The sequence below is a fragment of the Oncorhynchus mykiss genome, chromosome 18 (genome assembly GCF_013265735.2).
Source record: "Oncorhynchus mykiss isolate Arlee chromosome 18, USDA_OmykA_1.1, whole genome shotgun sequence".
NCBI classification, from domain to species: domain Eukaryota; kingdom Metazoa; phylum Chordata; class Actinopteri; order Salmoniformes; family Salmonidae; genus Oncorhynchus; species Oncorhynchus mykiss.
Genome location: NC_048582.1, coordinates 8,593,042 through 8,607,462, shown reverse-complemented (window position 1 = coordinate 8,607,462; position 14,421 = coordinate 8,593,042). Strand labels below are relative to the sequence as shown.

Genomic DNA, 14,421 nt, shown 5'->3' with positions numbered 1-14,421 from the left:
CACACTGCTAACCCTAATGTCTAACCCTAACCACACTGCTAACCCCAATGTCTAACACTAACCTTAACCACACTGCTAACCCTAATGTCTAACCTTAACCACACTGCTAACCCTAATGTCTAACCTTAACCACACTGCTAACCCCAATGTCTAACACTAACCTTAACCACACTGCTAACCCCAATGTCTAACCCTAACCACACTGCTAACCCTAATGTCTAACCCTAACCCTAACCTCACTGCTAACCCTAATGTCTAACCCTAACCTTAACCACACTGCTAACCCTAATGTCTAACCCTAACCTTAACCACACTTCTAACCCTAATGTCTAACCTTAACCACACTGCTAACCCTAATGTCTAACCCTAACCTTAACCACACTGCTAACCCTAATGTCTAACCCTAACCCTAACCACACTGTTAACACTAATGTCTAACCCTAACCTTAACCACACTGCTAACCCTAATGTCTAACCTTAACCACACTGCTAACCCTAATGTCTAACCCTAACCTTAACCACACTGCTAACCCTAATGTCTAACCCTAACCCTAACCACACTGTTAACACTAATGTCTAACCCTAACCTTAACCACACTGCTAACCCTAATGTCTAACCTTAACCACACTGCTAACCCTAATGTCTAACCCTAACCTTAACCACACTGCTAACCCTAATGTCTAACCCTAACCTTAACCACACTGCTAACCCTAACCTTAACCACACTGCTAACCCTAATGTCTAACCCTAACCTTAGCCACACTGTTAACCCCTATGTCTAACCCTAACCTTAACCACACTGCTAACCCTAATGTCTAACCCTAACCTTAACCACACTGCTAACCCTAACCTTAACCACACTGCTAACCCTAATGTCTAACCCTAACCTTAACCACACTGCTAACCCTAATGTCTATCCCTAACCTTAACCACACTGCTAACCCTAATGTCTATCCCTAACCTTAACCACACTGCTAACCCTAATGTCTGACCCTAACCTTAACCACACTGTTAACCCCTATGTCTAACCCTTACCTTAACCACACTGCTAACCCTAATGTCTAACCCTAACCTTAACCACACTGCTAACCCTAATGTCTAACCCTAACCTTAACCACACTGCTAACCCTAATGTCTAACCCTAACCTTAACCACACTGCTAACCCTAATGTCTATCCCTAACCTTAACCACACTGTTAACCCCTATGTCTAACCCTAACCTTAACCACACTGCTAACCCTAATGTCTAACCCTAACCTTAACCACACTGTTAACCCCTATGTCTAACCCTAACCACACTGCTAACCCTAATGTCTAACCCTAACCTTAACCACACTGCTAACCCTAATGTCTATCCCTAACCTTAACCACACTGCAAACCCTAATGTCTAACCCTAACCTTAACCACACTGTTAACCCCTATGTCTAACCCTAACCACACTGCTAACCCTAATGTCTAACCCTAACCTTAACCACACTGCAAACCCTAATGTCTAACCCTAACCACACTGCTAACCCTAATGTCTAACCCTAACCACACTGCTAACCCTAATGTCTAACCCTAACCACAATGCTAACCCTAATGTCTAACCCTAACCTTAACTACACTGTTAACCCCTATGTCTAACCCTAACCACACTGCTAACCCTAATGTCTAACCCTAACCACACTGCTAACACTAATGTCTAACCCTAACCTTAACCACACTGCTAACCCTAATGTCTAACCCTAACCACACTGCTAACACTAATGTCTAACCCTAACCTTAACCACACTGCTAACCCTAATGTCTAACCCTAACCTTAACCACACTGCTAACCCTAATGTCTAACCCTAACCTTAACCACACTGCTAACCCTAACCTTAACCACACTGCTAACCCTAATGTCTAACCCTAACCACACTGTTAACCCCTATGTCTAACCCTAACCTTAACCACACTGCTAACCCTAATGTCTAACCCTAACCTTAACCACACTGCTAACCCTAATATCTAACCCTAACCTTAACCACACTTCTAACCCTAATGTCTAACCCTAACCTTAACCACCCTGCTAACCCTAATGTCTATCCCTAACCTTAACCACACTGCTAACCCTAATGTCTATCCCTAACCTTAACCACACTGCTAACCCTAATGTCTAACCCTAACCTTAACCACACTGCTAACCCTAATGTCTATCCCTAACCTTAACCACACTGTTAACCCCTATGTCTAACCCTAACCTTAACCACACTGTTAACCCCTATGTCTAACCCTAACCACACTGCTAACCCTAATGTCTAACCCTAACCTTAATCACACTGCTAACCCTAATGTCTATCCCTAACCTTAACCACACTGCAAACCCTAATGTCTAACCCTAACCTTAACCACACTGTTAACCCCTATGTCTAACCCTAACCACACTGCTAACCCTAATGTCTAACCTTAACCACACTGCAAACCCTAATGTCTAACCCTAACCTTAACCACACTGTTAACCCCTATGTCTAACCCTAACCACACTGCTAACCCTAATGTCTAACCTTAACCACACTGCAAACCCTAATGTCTAACCCTAACCTTAACCACACTGTTAACCCCTATGTCTAACTCTAACCACACTGCTAACCCTAATGTCTAACCCTAACCACAATGCTAACCCTAACCACACTGTTAACCCTAATGTCTAACCCTAACCACAATGCTAACCCTAACCACACTGTTAACCCTAATGTCTAACCCTAACCACACTGCTAACCCTAATGTCTAACCCTAACCACAATGCTAACCCCAATGTCTAACCCTAACCACACTGTTAACCCTAATGTCTAACTATAACCTTCAATTAAGACCAAAAAGCTCATTTTTGTTTTCCTGATTTTTACAACATAGTACATGTTGACTTTGCAGCTGGTCTATCTAAGGGAGATCTTTCAGTTCTGCCTCCTGGACAAGTCTCATGACAATAAATGTTAACCTGCAGTTTAAAATTGTAAATGTGCAAATTGATATTTTCATTCCTGCTAAATGACGTCTATTTTCTCAATCAATTTAGTTCAAGTTGACAGTATCAGTACAGCAGCAGTCAATGTTTTCACTGTTAGAGATTATTGATAATCGGTGTGTCTCTGTCCACTCTACAGAGGCAGTAAGGAAACAGTGTTGGGTTATGGGCTGGTCACCACAGACCCATTATAACACACTATAACCCATTATAACACACTATAACCCTCTGTGTGTTATATAGGGGGATCAGTAGCAGTAAGGTAACAGTGTTGGGTTATGGGCTGCTCACCACAGACGCACGCCCCCTGGTGGAGGCTCTGACCAGACAGAGGTTTAATGTGGTGGTGGTGGATGAATCCCACTACCTCAAGTCCAGGAACGCAGCCAGGTCTAAGATACTGGTACCACTCATCCAGAACGCCAAGCGGGCCATCCTACTGACGGGCACCCCGGCCCTGGGACGGCCAGAGGAGGTACGGTACCCCCGAAGGTCCGAACGTCCGAACACACGCCATCCCCCGATCACACATTTCTGTCCTATTCTGACATTTGAACCAGCTTGGCCCGCTGGGATCCTATCATTCCTTCAGTACTTCACAGACCATCTGCATTGAACCTGTCTGTACCTAGAGGAAGCATGAAGGGCTGGTTGAGTACAGATGGTCTGGGATTTAAAGGCTCTAGAAACCATTGCAGCTCTGTTCTTTCTGTAGTATTTATAACTTTAAAATGACACACACACACACACCAACCACAGAGCCCGTGCCAGAGAACCAGCATCCCTCCCTCCCTTCCACCCACACGTTACTATTGTTCACGACACCAAACCTTCCATTTCCCCGTGTAACAGCAGAGTATTCTTGGCTCCACTGTGCTGCTACAGTGCTTTGATGAGGACATTCACAGTGGCTGTAGTTATTCACATGGCTGCTGCCTGAAAAGCTCCTATTTGAATAATTGTCCATTATTATCATCATGGTAGAAATGTTCCGTTTAGTGCCTTGAAGAGTGATGATGGTTAGAATGGAGGGGGCAGAACACATCTGCCACACACACCTCTCTCTCTCACACACACACACACACACACACACACACACACACACCTCTCACACACACACTCACACACACCTCTCTCACTCACACACACCACACACACACATTACATTTATTATGTTTCCACAGCTCTTTATGCAGATAGAGGCTCTCTATCCTAGGATGTTTGGAACGTGGAGTGACTACGCCAAACAATACTGTAACGCCCACTACAGGTAACGCCCTACACACACACACACACACACACATACAAACACACACACACACACACACATGCAAACACACACATACAAACACACACACACACACACATACAAACACACACACACAGTAATAATGACCATTGGCATTGTGAAAATGCTACATCTCCCACTTTCCTCCCAAAATGACAAACAGCAGTGTGTACATACTGGGCAGTCGCATAATGACACTGCAGCAGACAGACACACTGACCCAAACCCTGGTGTCTGTCCCTCTCAGGTTGTTTGGTAACAGGAGACAGTGGGACTGTTATTGTCTGTCTCTCCCAGGTTGTTTGGTAACAGGAGACAGTGGGACTGTCGTGGTGCCTCTCATCTTGAGGAGCTCCACCAGCGTCTCAGTGAGATCATGATCCGGAGGCTGAAGGTCCAAGTCCTCCCCCAGCTACCCCCCAAAATACGCCAGCGCATCCCCTTCGACCTGCCCAAAGACGCTGCCAAGGTAACGGACAGACAGACGGGCAGACAGATCGAAACACACATACACGCTGACAAACGGCTGGACGGACGGACCCCTCTAGGCAGAAGGGAGACGGGGTGCTAAATATTCTGAAAATATCCCCTCATTATCATATCTCTCTCTCTCACACTCCCCCACCCTCCCTCTCTTGCTCTCCCATCCTGTTGCTCGGCAATAGTATCCAATTTACACTAGTTATCATTTTATCTCCCATTGCCATATGGTTTTTATTTCAGTCTTGCCCTTTTCCATTCATAAGTAAAGTAGCCTTTCATACTGATCAGCACTCGCTGTCTGTTCTATAAAACTGAATGCATATTCAAACATTAGCCAGTTAATTTCTATTTCATTGAACTTTATTTCCATCATATCTGTATTTTGTGGGCTCTTTTATCCACGATGAGCCCTGTGGACAGTATACTCAGCTCTCTACCCTGTGAGCTCTCTACCCTGTGAACTCTATACCCCTCTACCCTGTGAGCTCTCTACCCTGTGAGCTCTATACCTCTCTACCCTGTGAGCTCTCTACCCTGTGAGCTCTATACCTCTCTACCCTGTGAGCTCTATACCGCTCTACCCTGTGAGCTCTCTACCCTGTGAGCTCTATACCGCTCTACCCTGTGAGCTCTATACTGCTCTACCCTGTGAGCTCTCTACCCTGTGAGCTCTATACCGCTCTACCCTGTGAGCTCTATACCTCTCTACCCTGTGAGCTCTATACCCTGTGAGCTCTCTACCCTGTGAGCTCTATACCTCTCTACCCTGTGAGCTCTCTACCTCTCTACCCTGTGAGCTCTCTACCCTGTGAACTCTATACCTCTCTACCCTGTGAGCTCTCTACCCTGTGAGCTCTATACCTCTCTACCCTGTGAGCTCTCTACCCTGTGAACTCTATACCTCTCTACCCTGTGAGCTCTCTACCCTGTGAGCTCTATACCTCTCTACCCTGTGAGCTCTCTACCCTGTGAGCTCTATACCTCTCTACCCTGTGAGCTCTATACCGCTCTACCCTGTGAGCTCTCTACCCTGTGAGCTCTATACCGCTCTACCCTGTGAGCTCTATACCCTGTGAGCTCTATACCGCTCTACCCTGTGAGCTCTCTACCCTGTGAGCTCTATACCGCTCTACCCTGTGAGCTCTCTACCCTGTGAGCTCTATACCTCTCTACCCTGTGAGCTCTATACCTCTCTACCCTGTGAGCTCTCTACCCTGTGAGCTCTATACCGCTCTACCCTGTGAGCTCTCTACCCTGTGAGCTCTATACCGCTCTACCCTGTGAGCTCTATACCTCTCTACCCTGTGAGCTCTATACCCTGTGAGCTCTCTACCCTGTGAGCTCTCTACCTCTCTACTCTGTGAGCTCTCTACCCTGTGAACTCTATACCCCTCTACCCTGTGAGCTCTCTACCCTGTGAGCTCTATACCTCTCTACTCTGTGAGCTCTCTACCCTGTGAACTCTATACCCCTCTACCCTGTGAGCTCTCTACCCTGTGAGCTCTATACCTCTCTACCCTGTGAGCTCTCTACCCTGTGAGCTCTATACCTCTCTACCCTGTGAGCTCTATACCGCTCTACCCTGTGAGCTCTCTACCCTGTGAGCTCTATACTGCTCTACCCTGTGAGCTCTATACTGCTCTACCCTGTGAGCTCTCTACCCTGTGAGCTCTATACCGCTCTACCCTGTGAGCTCTATACCTCTCTACCCTGTGAGCTCTATACCCTGTGAGCTCTCTACCCTGTGAGCTCTATACCTCTCTTCCCTGTGAGCTCTCTACCTCTCTACCCTGTGAGCTCTCTACCCTGTGAACTCTATACCTCTCTACCCTGTGAGCTCTCTACCCTGTGAGCTCTATACCTCTCTACCCTGTGAGCTCTCTACCCTGTGAACTCTATACCTCTCTACCCTGTGAGCTCTCTACCCTGTGAGCTCTATACCTCTCTACCCTGTGAGCTCTCTACCCTGTGAGCTCTATACCTCTCTACCCTGTGAGCTCTATACCGCTCTACCCTGTGAGCTCTCTACCCTGTGAGCTCTATACCGCTCTACCCTGTGAGCTCTATACCGCTCTACCCTGTGAGCTCTCTACCCTGTGAGCTTTATACCTCTCTACCCTGTGAGCTCTCTACCCTGTGAGCTCTATACCTCAAATCAAATTGATTTATAAAGCCCTTCTTACATCAGCTGATATCTCAAAGTGCTGTACAGAAACCCAGCCTAAACCCCAAACAGCAAGCAATGCAGGTGTAGAAGCACGGTGGCTAGGAAAAACTCCATAGAAAGGCCAAAACTTAGGAAGAAACCTAGAGAGGAACCAGGCTATGAGGGGTGGCCAGTCCTCTTCTGGCTGTGCCGGGTGGAGATTATAACAGAACATGGCCAAGATGTTCAAAGGTTTATAGATGACCAGCAGGGTCAAATAATAATAATCACAGTAGTTGTTGAGGGTGCAACAAGTCAGCACCTCAGGAGTAAATGTCAGTTGGCTTTTCATAGCCGATCATTAAGAGTATCTCTACCGCTCCTGCTGTCTCTAGAGAGTTGAAAACAGCAGGTCTGGGACAGGTAGCACGTCCGGTGAACAGGTCAGGGTTCCATAGCCGCAGGAAGAACAGTTGAAACTGGAGCAGCAGCACGGCCAGGTGGACTGGGGACAGCAAGGAGTCATCAGGCCAGGTAGTCCTGAGGCATGGTCCTAGGGCTCAGGTCCTCCGAAAGAGAGAGAATTAGAGAGAGCATACTTAAATTCACACAGGACACCGGATAAGACAGGAGAAGTACTCCAGATATAACAGACTGACCCTAGCCTCCCGACACAAACTACTGCAGCATAAATACTGGGGGCTGAGACAGGAGGGGTCAGGAGACACTGTGGCCCCATCCCATATACCTCTGTACCCTGTGAGCTCTATATCTCGTGAGCTCTAAACTCTTGTGATCTCTATATCCTGTGAGCTCTATACTCTGAGCTGTATAAACTAAGTGTGAACTCCATAATCTCTGAACTAGCTCTCTAGTCTAGTGTGTAAACTCTGTGATCTCTATATCCTGTAAACTCTATACTCTGAGCTGTATAAACTAAGTGTGAACTCCATAATCTCTGAACTAGCTCTCTAGTCTAGTGTGTAAACTCTGTGAGCTCTCTACCCTGTAAGCTCTATAGCTCTCTACCCTGTAAGCTCTATAGCTATCTACCCTGTGAGCTATAAACTCTGTGTGCTCTATAAACTCAGTGTGAACTCCATAATCTCTTAATTAGCCTCTGTGAGCTCTCTAGTAGTGTGTAAACTACTCTGTAAGCTTCACTCTCCGCTAGCCTCTGTGTGAGCTCTCTAGTGTGTAAGCTACTCTGTAAGCTTCACTCTCCGCTAGCCTCTGTGTGAGCTCTCTAGTGTGTAAACGTTACTCTGTGAGCTCTAAACTCTGTGCGCTCCGCTATGCTCCTCTCCTCTCTGTATAAGGCTGAAGTAATGAGGTAGAACTCATCCTCTGTTACCTCTGTCAGCCAGAGGAATGCATGGCTCACACATTCCCTCTTTTCTCTCTCTCTATGATCTCTCTCTCTCTCTCTCTCTCTCTCTCTCTCTCTCTCTCTCTCTCTCTCTCTCTCTCTCTCTCTCTGGGATCTCTCTCTCTATGATCTCTCTCTCTCTGGGATCTCTCTCTCTATGATCTCTCTCTCTCTCTCTCTCTGTGATCTCTCTCTTTCTCTGGGATCTCTCTCTGTGTGATCTCTCTCTCTCTCTCTGATTCACTCTCTTTCTCTGTCTCTCTTTCTCTGTCTCTCTCTCTCTCTCTCTCTCTCTCTCTCTCTCTCTCTCTCTCTCTCTCTCTCTGGGATCTCTCTCTCTATGATCTCTCTCTCTCTGGGATCTCTCTCTCTATGATCTCTCTCTCTCTCTCTCTCTGTGATCTCTCTCTTTCTCTGGGATCTCTCTCTGTGTGATCTCTCTCTCTCTCTCTGATTCACTCTCTTTCTCTGTCTCTCTCTCTCTTTCTCTGTCTCTCCCTCTGTCTCTCTCTCTCTCTCTCTCTCGCAGTACAAAGAGACCTCACCTGCTGCTGCACTCAAATCACATGCTGTCAACACACACACACACACACACACACACACACACACACACACACACACACACACACACACACACTCCTCAGCCTACGCTCTCCACTGGCTGGCTAATTTTAAGGACTGTATGTATGCAGCCAGTGTGAATGAAATAATTAATTTATGCATGTATGGTGCATTCAGAAAGTATTCAGACCCCATGACTTTTTCCACATGTTGTTACGTTACAGCCTCATCGATGACATTTAAATAAAGGTGAAAAAATACATTTAAAAAAATACTTGAAATGGGTTTCGCCTCGGATCTACAGTAATACCCCTAACTCCCCTAAATACTCCTTCACACTGCCTTTCTACAGTAATACCCCTAACTCCCCTAAATACTCCTTCCTACTGCCTTTCTACAGTAATACCCCTAACTCCCCTAAATACTCCTTCCTACTGCCTTTCTACAGTAATACCCCTAACTCCCCTAAATACTCCTTCGTACTGCCTTTCTACAGTAATACCCCTAACTCCCCTAAATACTCCTTCCTACTGCCTTTCTACAGTAATACCCCTAACTCCCCTAAATACTCCTTCCTACTGCCTTTCTACAGTAATACCCCTAACTCCCCTAAATACTCCTTCGTACTGCCTTTCTACAGTAATACCCCTAACTCTCCTAAATACTCCTCTGTACTGCCTTTCTACAGTAATACCCCTAACTCCCCTAAATACTCCTTCCTACTGCCTTTCTACAGTAATACCCCTAACTCCCCTAAATACTCCTTCCTACTGCCTTTCTACAGTAATACCCCTAACTCGCCTAAATACTCCTTCCTACTGCCTTTCTACAGTAATACCCCTAACTCCCCTAAATACTCCTTCCTACTGCCTTTCTACAGTAATACCCCTAACTCCCCTAAATACTCCTTCCTACTGCCTTTCTACAGTAATACCCCTAACTCCCCTAAATACTCCTTCCTACTACCTTTCTACAGTAATACCCCTAACTCCCCTAAATACTCCTTCGTACTGCCTTTCTACAGTAATACCCCTAACTCCCCTAAATACTCCTTCCTACTGCCTTTCTACAGTAATACCCCTAACTCCCCTAAATACTCCTTCCTACTGCCTTTCTACAGTAATACCCCTAACTCCCCTAAATACTCCTTCGTACTGCCTTTCTACAGTAATACCCCTAACTCTCCTAAATACTCCTCTGTACTGCCTTTCTACAGTAATACCCCTAACTCCCCTAAATACTCCTTCCTACTGCCTTTCTACAGTAATACCCCTAACTCCCCTAAATACTCCTTCCTACTGCCTTTCTACAGTAATACCCCTAACTCGCCTAAATACTCCTTCCTACTGCCTTTCTACAGTAATACCCCTAACTCCCCTAAATACTCCTTCCTACTGCCTTTCTACAGTAATACCCCTAACTCCCCTAAATACTCCTTCCTACTGCCTTTCTACAGTAATACCCCTAACTCCCCTAAATACTCCTTCCTACTACCTTTCTACAGTAATACCCCTAACTCCCCTAAATACTCCTTCGTACTGCCTTTCTACAGTAATACCCCTAACTCCCCTAAATACTCCTTCCTACTGCCTTTCTACAGTAATACCCCTAACTCCCCTAAATACTCCTTCGTACTGCCTTTCTACAGTAATACCCCTAACTCCCCTAAATACTCCTTCCTACTGCCTTTCTACAGTAATACCCCTAACTCCCCTAAATACTCCTTCGTACTGCCTTTCTACAGTAATACCCCTAACTCCCCTAAATACTCCTTCCTACTGCCTTTCTACAGTAATACCCCTAACTCCCCTAAATACTCCTTCCTACTGCCTTTCTATAGTAATACCCCTAACTCCCCTAAATACTCCTTCCTACTGCCTTTCTACAGTAATACCCCTAACTCCCCTAAATACTCCTTCCTACTGCCTTTCTACAGTAATACCCCTAACTCCCCTAAATACTCCTTCCTACTGCCTTTCTACAGTAATACCCCTAACTCCCCTAAATACTCCTTCCTACTGCCTTTCTACAGTAATACCCCTAACTCCCCTAAATACTCCTTCGTACTGCCTTTCTACAGTAATACCCCTAACTCCCCTAAATACTCATTCGTACTGCCTTCCTACAGTAATACCCCTAACTCTCCTAAATACTCCTTCGTACTGCCTTTCTACAGTAATACCCCTAACTCCCCTAAATACTCCTTCCTACTGCCTTTCTACAGTAATACCCCTAACTCCCCTAAATACTCCTTCCTACTGCCTTCCTACAGTAATACCCCTAACTCCCCTAAATAATCCTTCGTACTGCCTTTCTACAGTAATACCCCTAACTCCCCTAAATACTCCTCTGTACTGCCTTTCTACAGTAATACCCCTAACTCCCCTAAATACTCCTTCCTACTGCCTTCCTACAGTAATACCCCTAACTCCCCTAAATACTCCTTCCTACTGCCTTTCTACAGTAATACCCCTAACTCCCCTAAATACTCCTTCCTACTGCCTTTCTACAGTAATACCCCTAACTCCCCTAAATCATCCTTCCTACTGCCTTCTTACAGTAATACCCCTAACTCCCCTAAATACTCCTTCCTACTGCCTTTCTACAGTAATACCCCTAACTCCCCTAAATACTCCTCTGTACTGCCTTTCTACAGTAATACCCCTAACTCCCCTAAATACTCCTTCCTACTGCCTTCCTACAGTAATACCCCTAACTCCCCTTAATACTCCTTCCTACTGCCTTCCTACAGTAATACCCCTAACTCCCCTAAATACTCCTCTGTACTGCCTTTCTACAGTAATACCCCTAACTCCCCTAAATACTCCTCTGTACTGCCTTTCTACAGTAATACCCCTAACTCCCCTAAATACTCCTTCCTACTGCCTTTCTACAGTAATACCCCTAACTCCCCTAAATACTCCTCTGTACTGCCTTTCTACAGTAATACCCCTAACTCCCCTAAATACTCCTTCCTACTGCCTTTCTACAGTAATACCCCTAACTCCCCTAAATACTCCTTCCTACTGCCTTTCTACAGTAATACCCCTAACTCCCCTAAATACTCCTCTGTACTGCCTTTCTACAGTAATACCCCTAACTCCCCTAAATACTCCTTCCTACTGCCTTCCTACAGTAATACCCCTAACTCCCCTAAATACTCCTTCCTACTGCCTTCCTACAGTAATACCCCTAACTCCCCTAAATACTCCTTCCTACTGCCTTTCTACAGTAATACCCCTAACTCCCCTAAATACTCCTCTGTACTGCCTTTCTACAGTAATACCCCTAACTCCCCTAAATACTCCTTCCTACTGCCTTTCTACAGTAATACCCCTAACTCCCCTAAATACTCCTCTGTACTGCCTTTCTACAGTAATACCCCTAACTCCCCTAAATACTCCTTCCTACTGCCTTTCTACAGTAATACCCCTAACTCCCCTAAATACTCCTTCCTACTGCCTTTCTACAGTAATACCCCTAACTCCCCTAAATACTCCTTCCTACTGCCTTTCTACAGTAATACCCCTAACTCCCCTAAATACTCCTCTGTACTGCCTTTCTACAGTAATACCCCTAACTCCCCTAAATACTCCTCCGTACTGCCTTTCTACAGTAATACCCCTAACTCCCCTAAATACTCCTTCCTACTGCCTTTCTACAGTAATACCCCTAACTCCCTTAAATACTCCTTCCTACTGCCTTTCTACAGTAATACCCCTAACTCCCCTAAATACTCCTTCGTACTGCCTTTCTACAGTAATACCCCTAACTCCCCTAAATACTCCTTCGTACTGCCTTTCTACAGTAATACCCCTAACTCCCCTAAATACTCATTCCTACTGCCTTTCTACAGTAATACCCCTAACTCCCCTAAATACTCCTTCGTACTGCCTTTCTACAGTAATACCCCTAACTCTCCTAAATACTCCTCTGTACTGCCTTTTTACAGTAATACCCCTAACTCCCCTAAATACTCCTTCGTACTGCCTTTCTACAGTAATACCCCTAACTCCCCTAAATACTCCTTCCTACTGCCTTTCTACAGTAATACCCCTAACTCCCCTAAATACTCATTCCTACTGCCTTTCTACAGTAATACCCCTAACTCCCCTAAATACTCCTTCGTACTGCCTTTCTACAGTAATACCCCTAACTCCCCTAAATACTCATTCCTACTGCCTTTCTACAGTAATACCCCTAACTCCCCTAAATACTCATTCGTACTGCCTTCCTACAGTAATACCCCTAACTCCCCTAAATACTCATTCCTACTGCCTTTCTACAGTAAAACCCCTAACTCCCCTAAATACTCCTCTGTACTGCCTTTCTACAGTAATACCCCTAACTCCCCTAAATACTCCTTCCTACTGCCTTTCTACAGTAATACCCCTAACTCCCCTAAATACTCCTTCCTACTGCCTTCCTACAGTAATACCCCTAACTCCCCTAAATACTCCTTCCTACTGCCTTCCTACAGTAATACCCCTAACTCCCCTAAATACTCCTCTGTACTGCCTTTCTACAGTAATACCCCTAACTCCCCTTAATACTCCTCTGTACTGCCTTTCTACAGTAATACCCCTAACTCCCCTAAATACTCCTTCCTACTGCCTTTCTACAGTAATACCCCTAACTCCCCTTAATACTCCTCTGTACTGCCTTTCTACAGTAATACCCCTAACTCCCCTAAATACTCCTTCCTACTGCCTTTCTACAGTAATACCCCTAACTCCCCTAAATACTCCTTCGTACTGCCTTTCTACAGTAATACCCCTAACTCCCCTAAATACTCCTTCCTACTGCCTTTCTACAGTAATACCCCTAACTCCCCTAAATACTCATTCCTACTGCCTTTCTACAGTAATACCCCTAACTCTCCTAAATACTCCTCTGTACTGCCTTTCTACAGTAATACCCCTAACTCCCCTAAATACTCCTTCCTACTGCCTTTCTACAGTAATACCCCTAACTCTCCTAAATACTCCTCTGTACTGCCTTTCTACAGTAATACCCCTAACTCTCCTAAATACTCCTCTGTACTGCCTTTTTACAGTAATACCCCTAACTCCCCTAAATACTCCTCTGTACTGCCTTTCTACAGTAATACCCCTAACTCTCCTAAATACTCCTCTGTACTGCCTTTTTACAGTAATACCCCTAACTCTCCTAAATACTCCTCTGTACTGCCTTTTTACAGTAATACCCCTAACTCCCCTAAATACTCATTCCTACTGCCTTTCTACAGCAATACCCCTAACTCCCCTAAATACTCCTTCCTACTGCCTTTCTACAGTAATACCCCTAACTCCCCTAAATACTAATTCCTACTGCCTTTCTACAGTAATACCCCTAACTCCCCTAAATACTCCTTCGTACTGCCTTTCTACAGTAATACCGCTAACTCCCCTAAATACTCATTCCTACTGCCTTTCTACAGTAATACCCCTAACTCCCCTAAATACTCATTCCTACTGCCTTTCTACAGTAATACCCCTAACTCTCCTAAATACTCATTCCTACTGCCTTTCTACAGTAATACCCCTAACTCCCCTAAATACTCATTCATACTGCCTTCCTACA

At 45.3% G+C, this 14,421-nt stretch overlaps 1 protein-coding gene across 1 annotated transcript in view; it reads left to right on the top strand.

Moving 5' to 3' along the window:
- The window catches only part of LOC110528847 (DNA annealing helicase and endonuclease ZRANB3-like), a 101,880-nt gene that overhangs the window by 17,378 nt on the left and 70,081 nt on the right, over positions 1-14,421 (top strand). Inside the window, exons 6-8 of the mRNA XM_036951658.1 lie at positions 3,235-3,466; positions 4,176-4,261; positions 4,577-4,748. Of these exons, the coding sequence (XP_036807553.1) occupies positions 3,235-3,466; positions 4,176-4,261; positions 4,577-4,748 (490 nt within the window). The remainder of the gene's footprint in view (positions 1-3,234; positions 3,467-4,175; positions 4,262-4,576; positions 4,749-14,421) is intronic.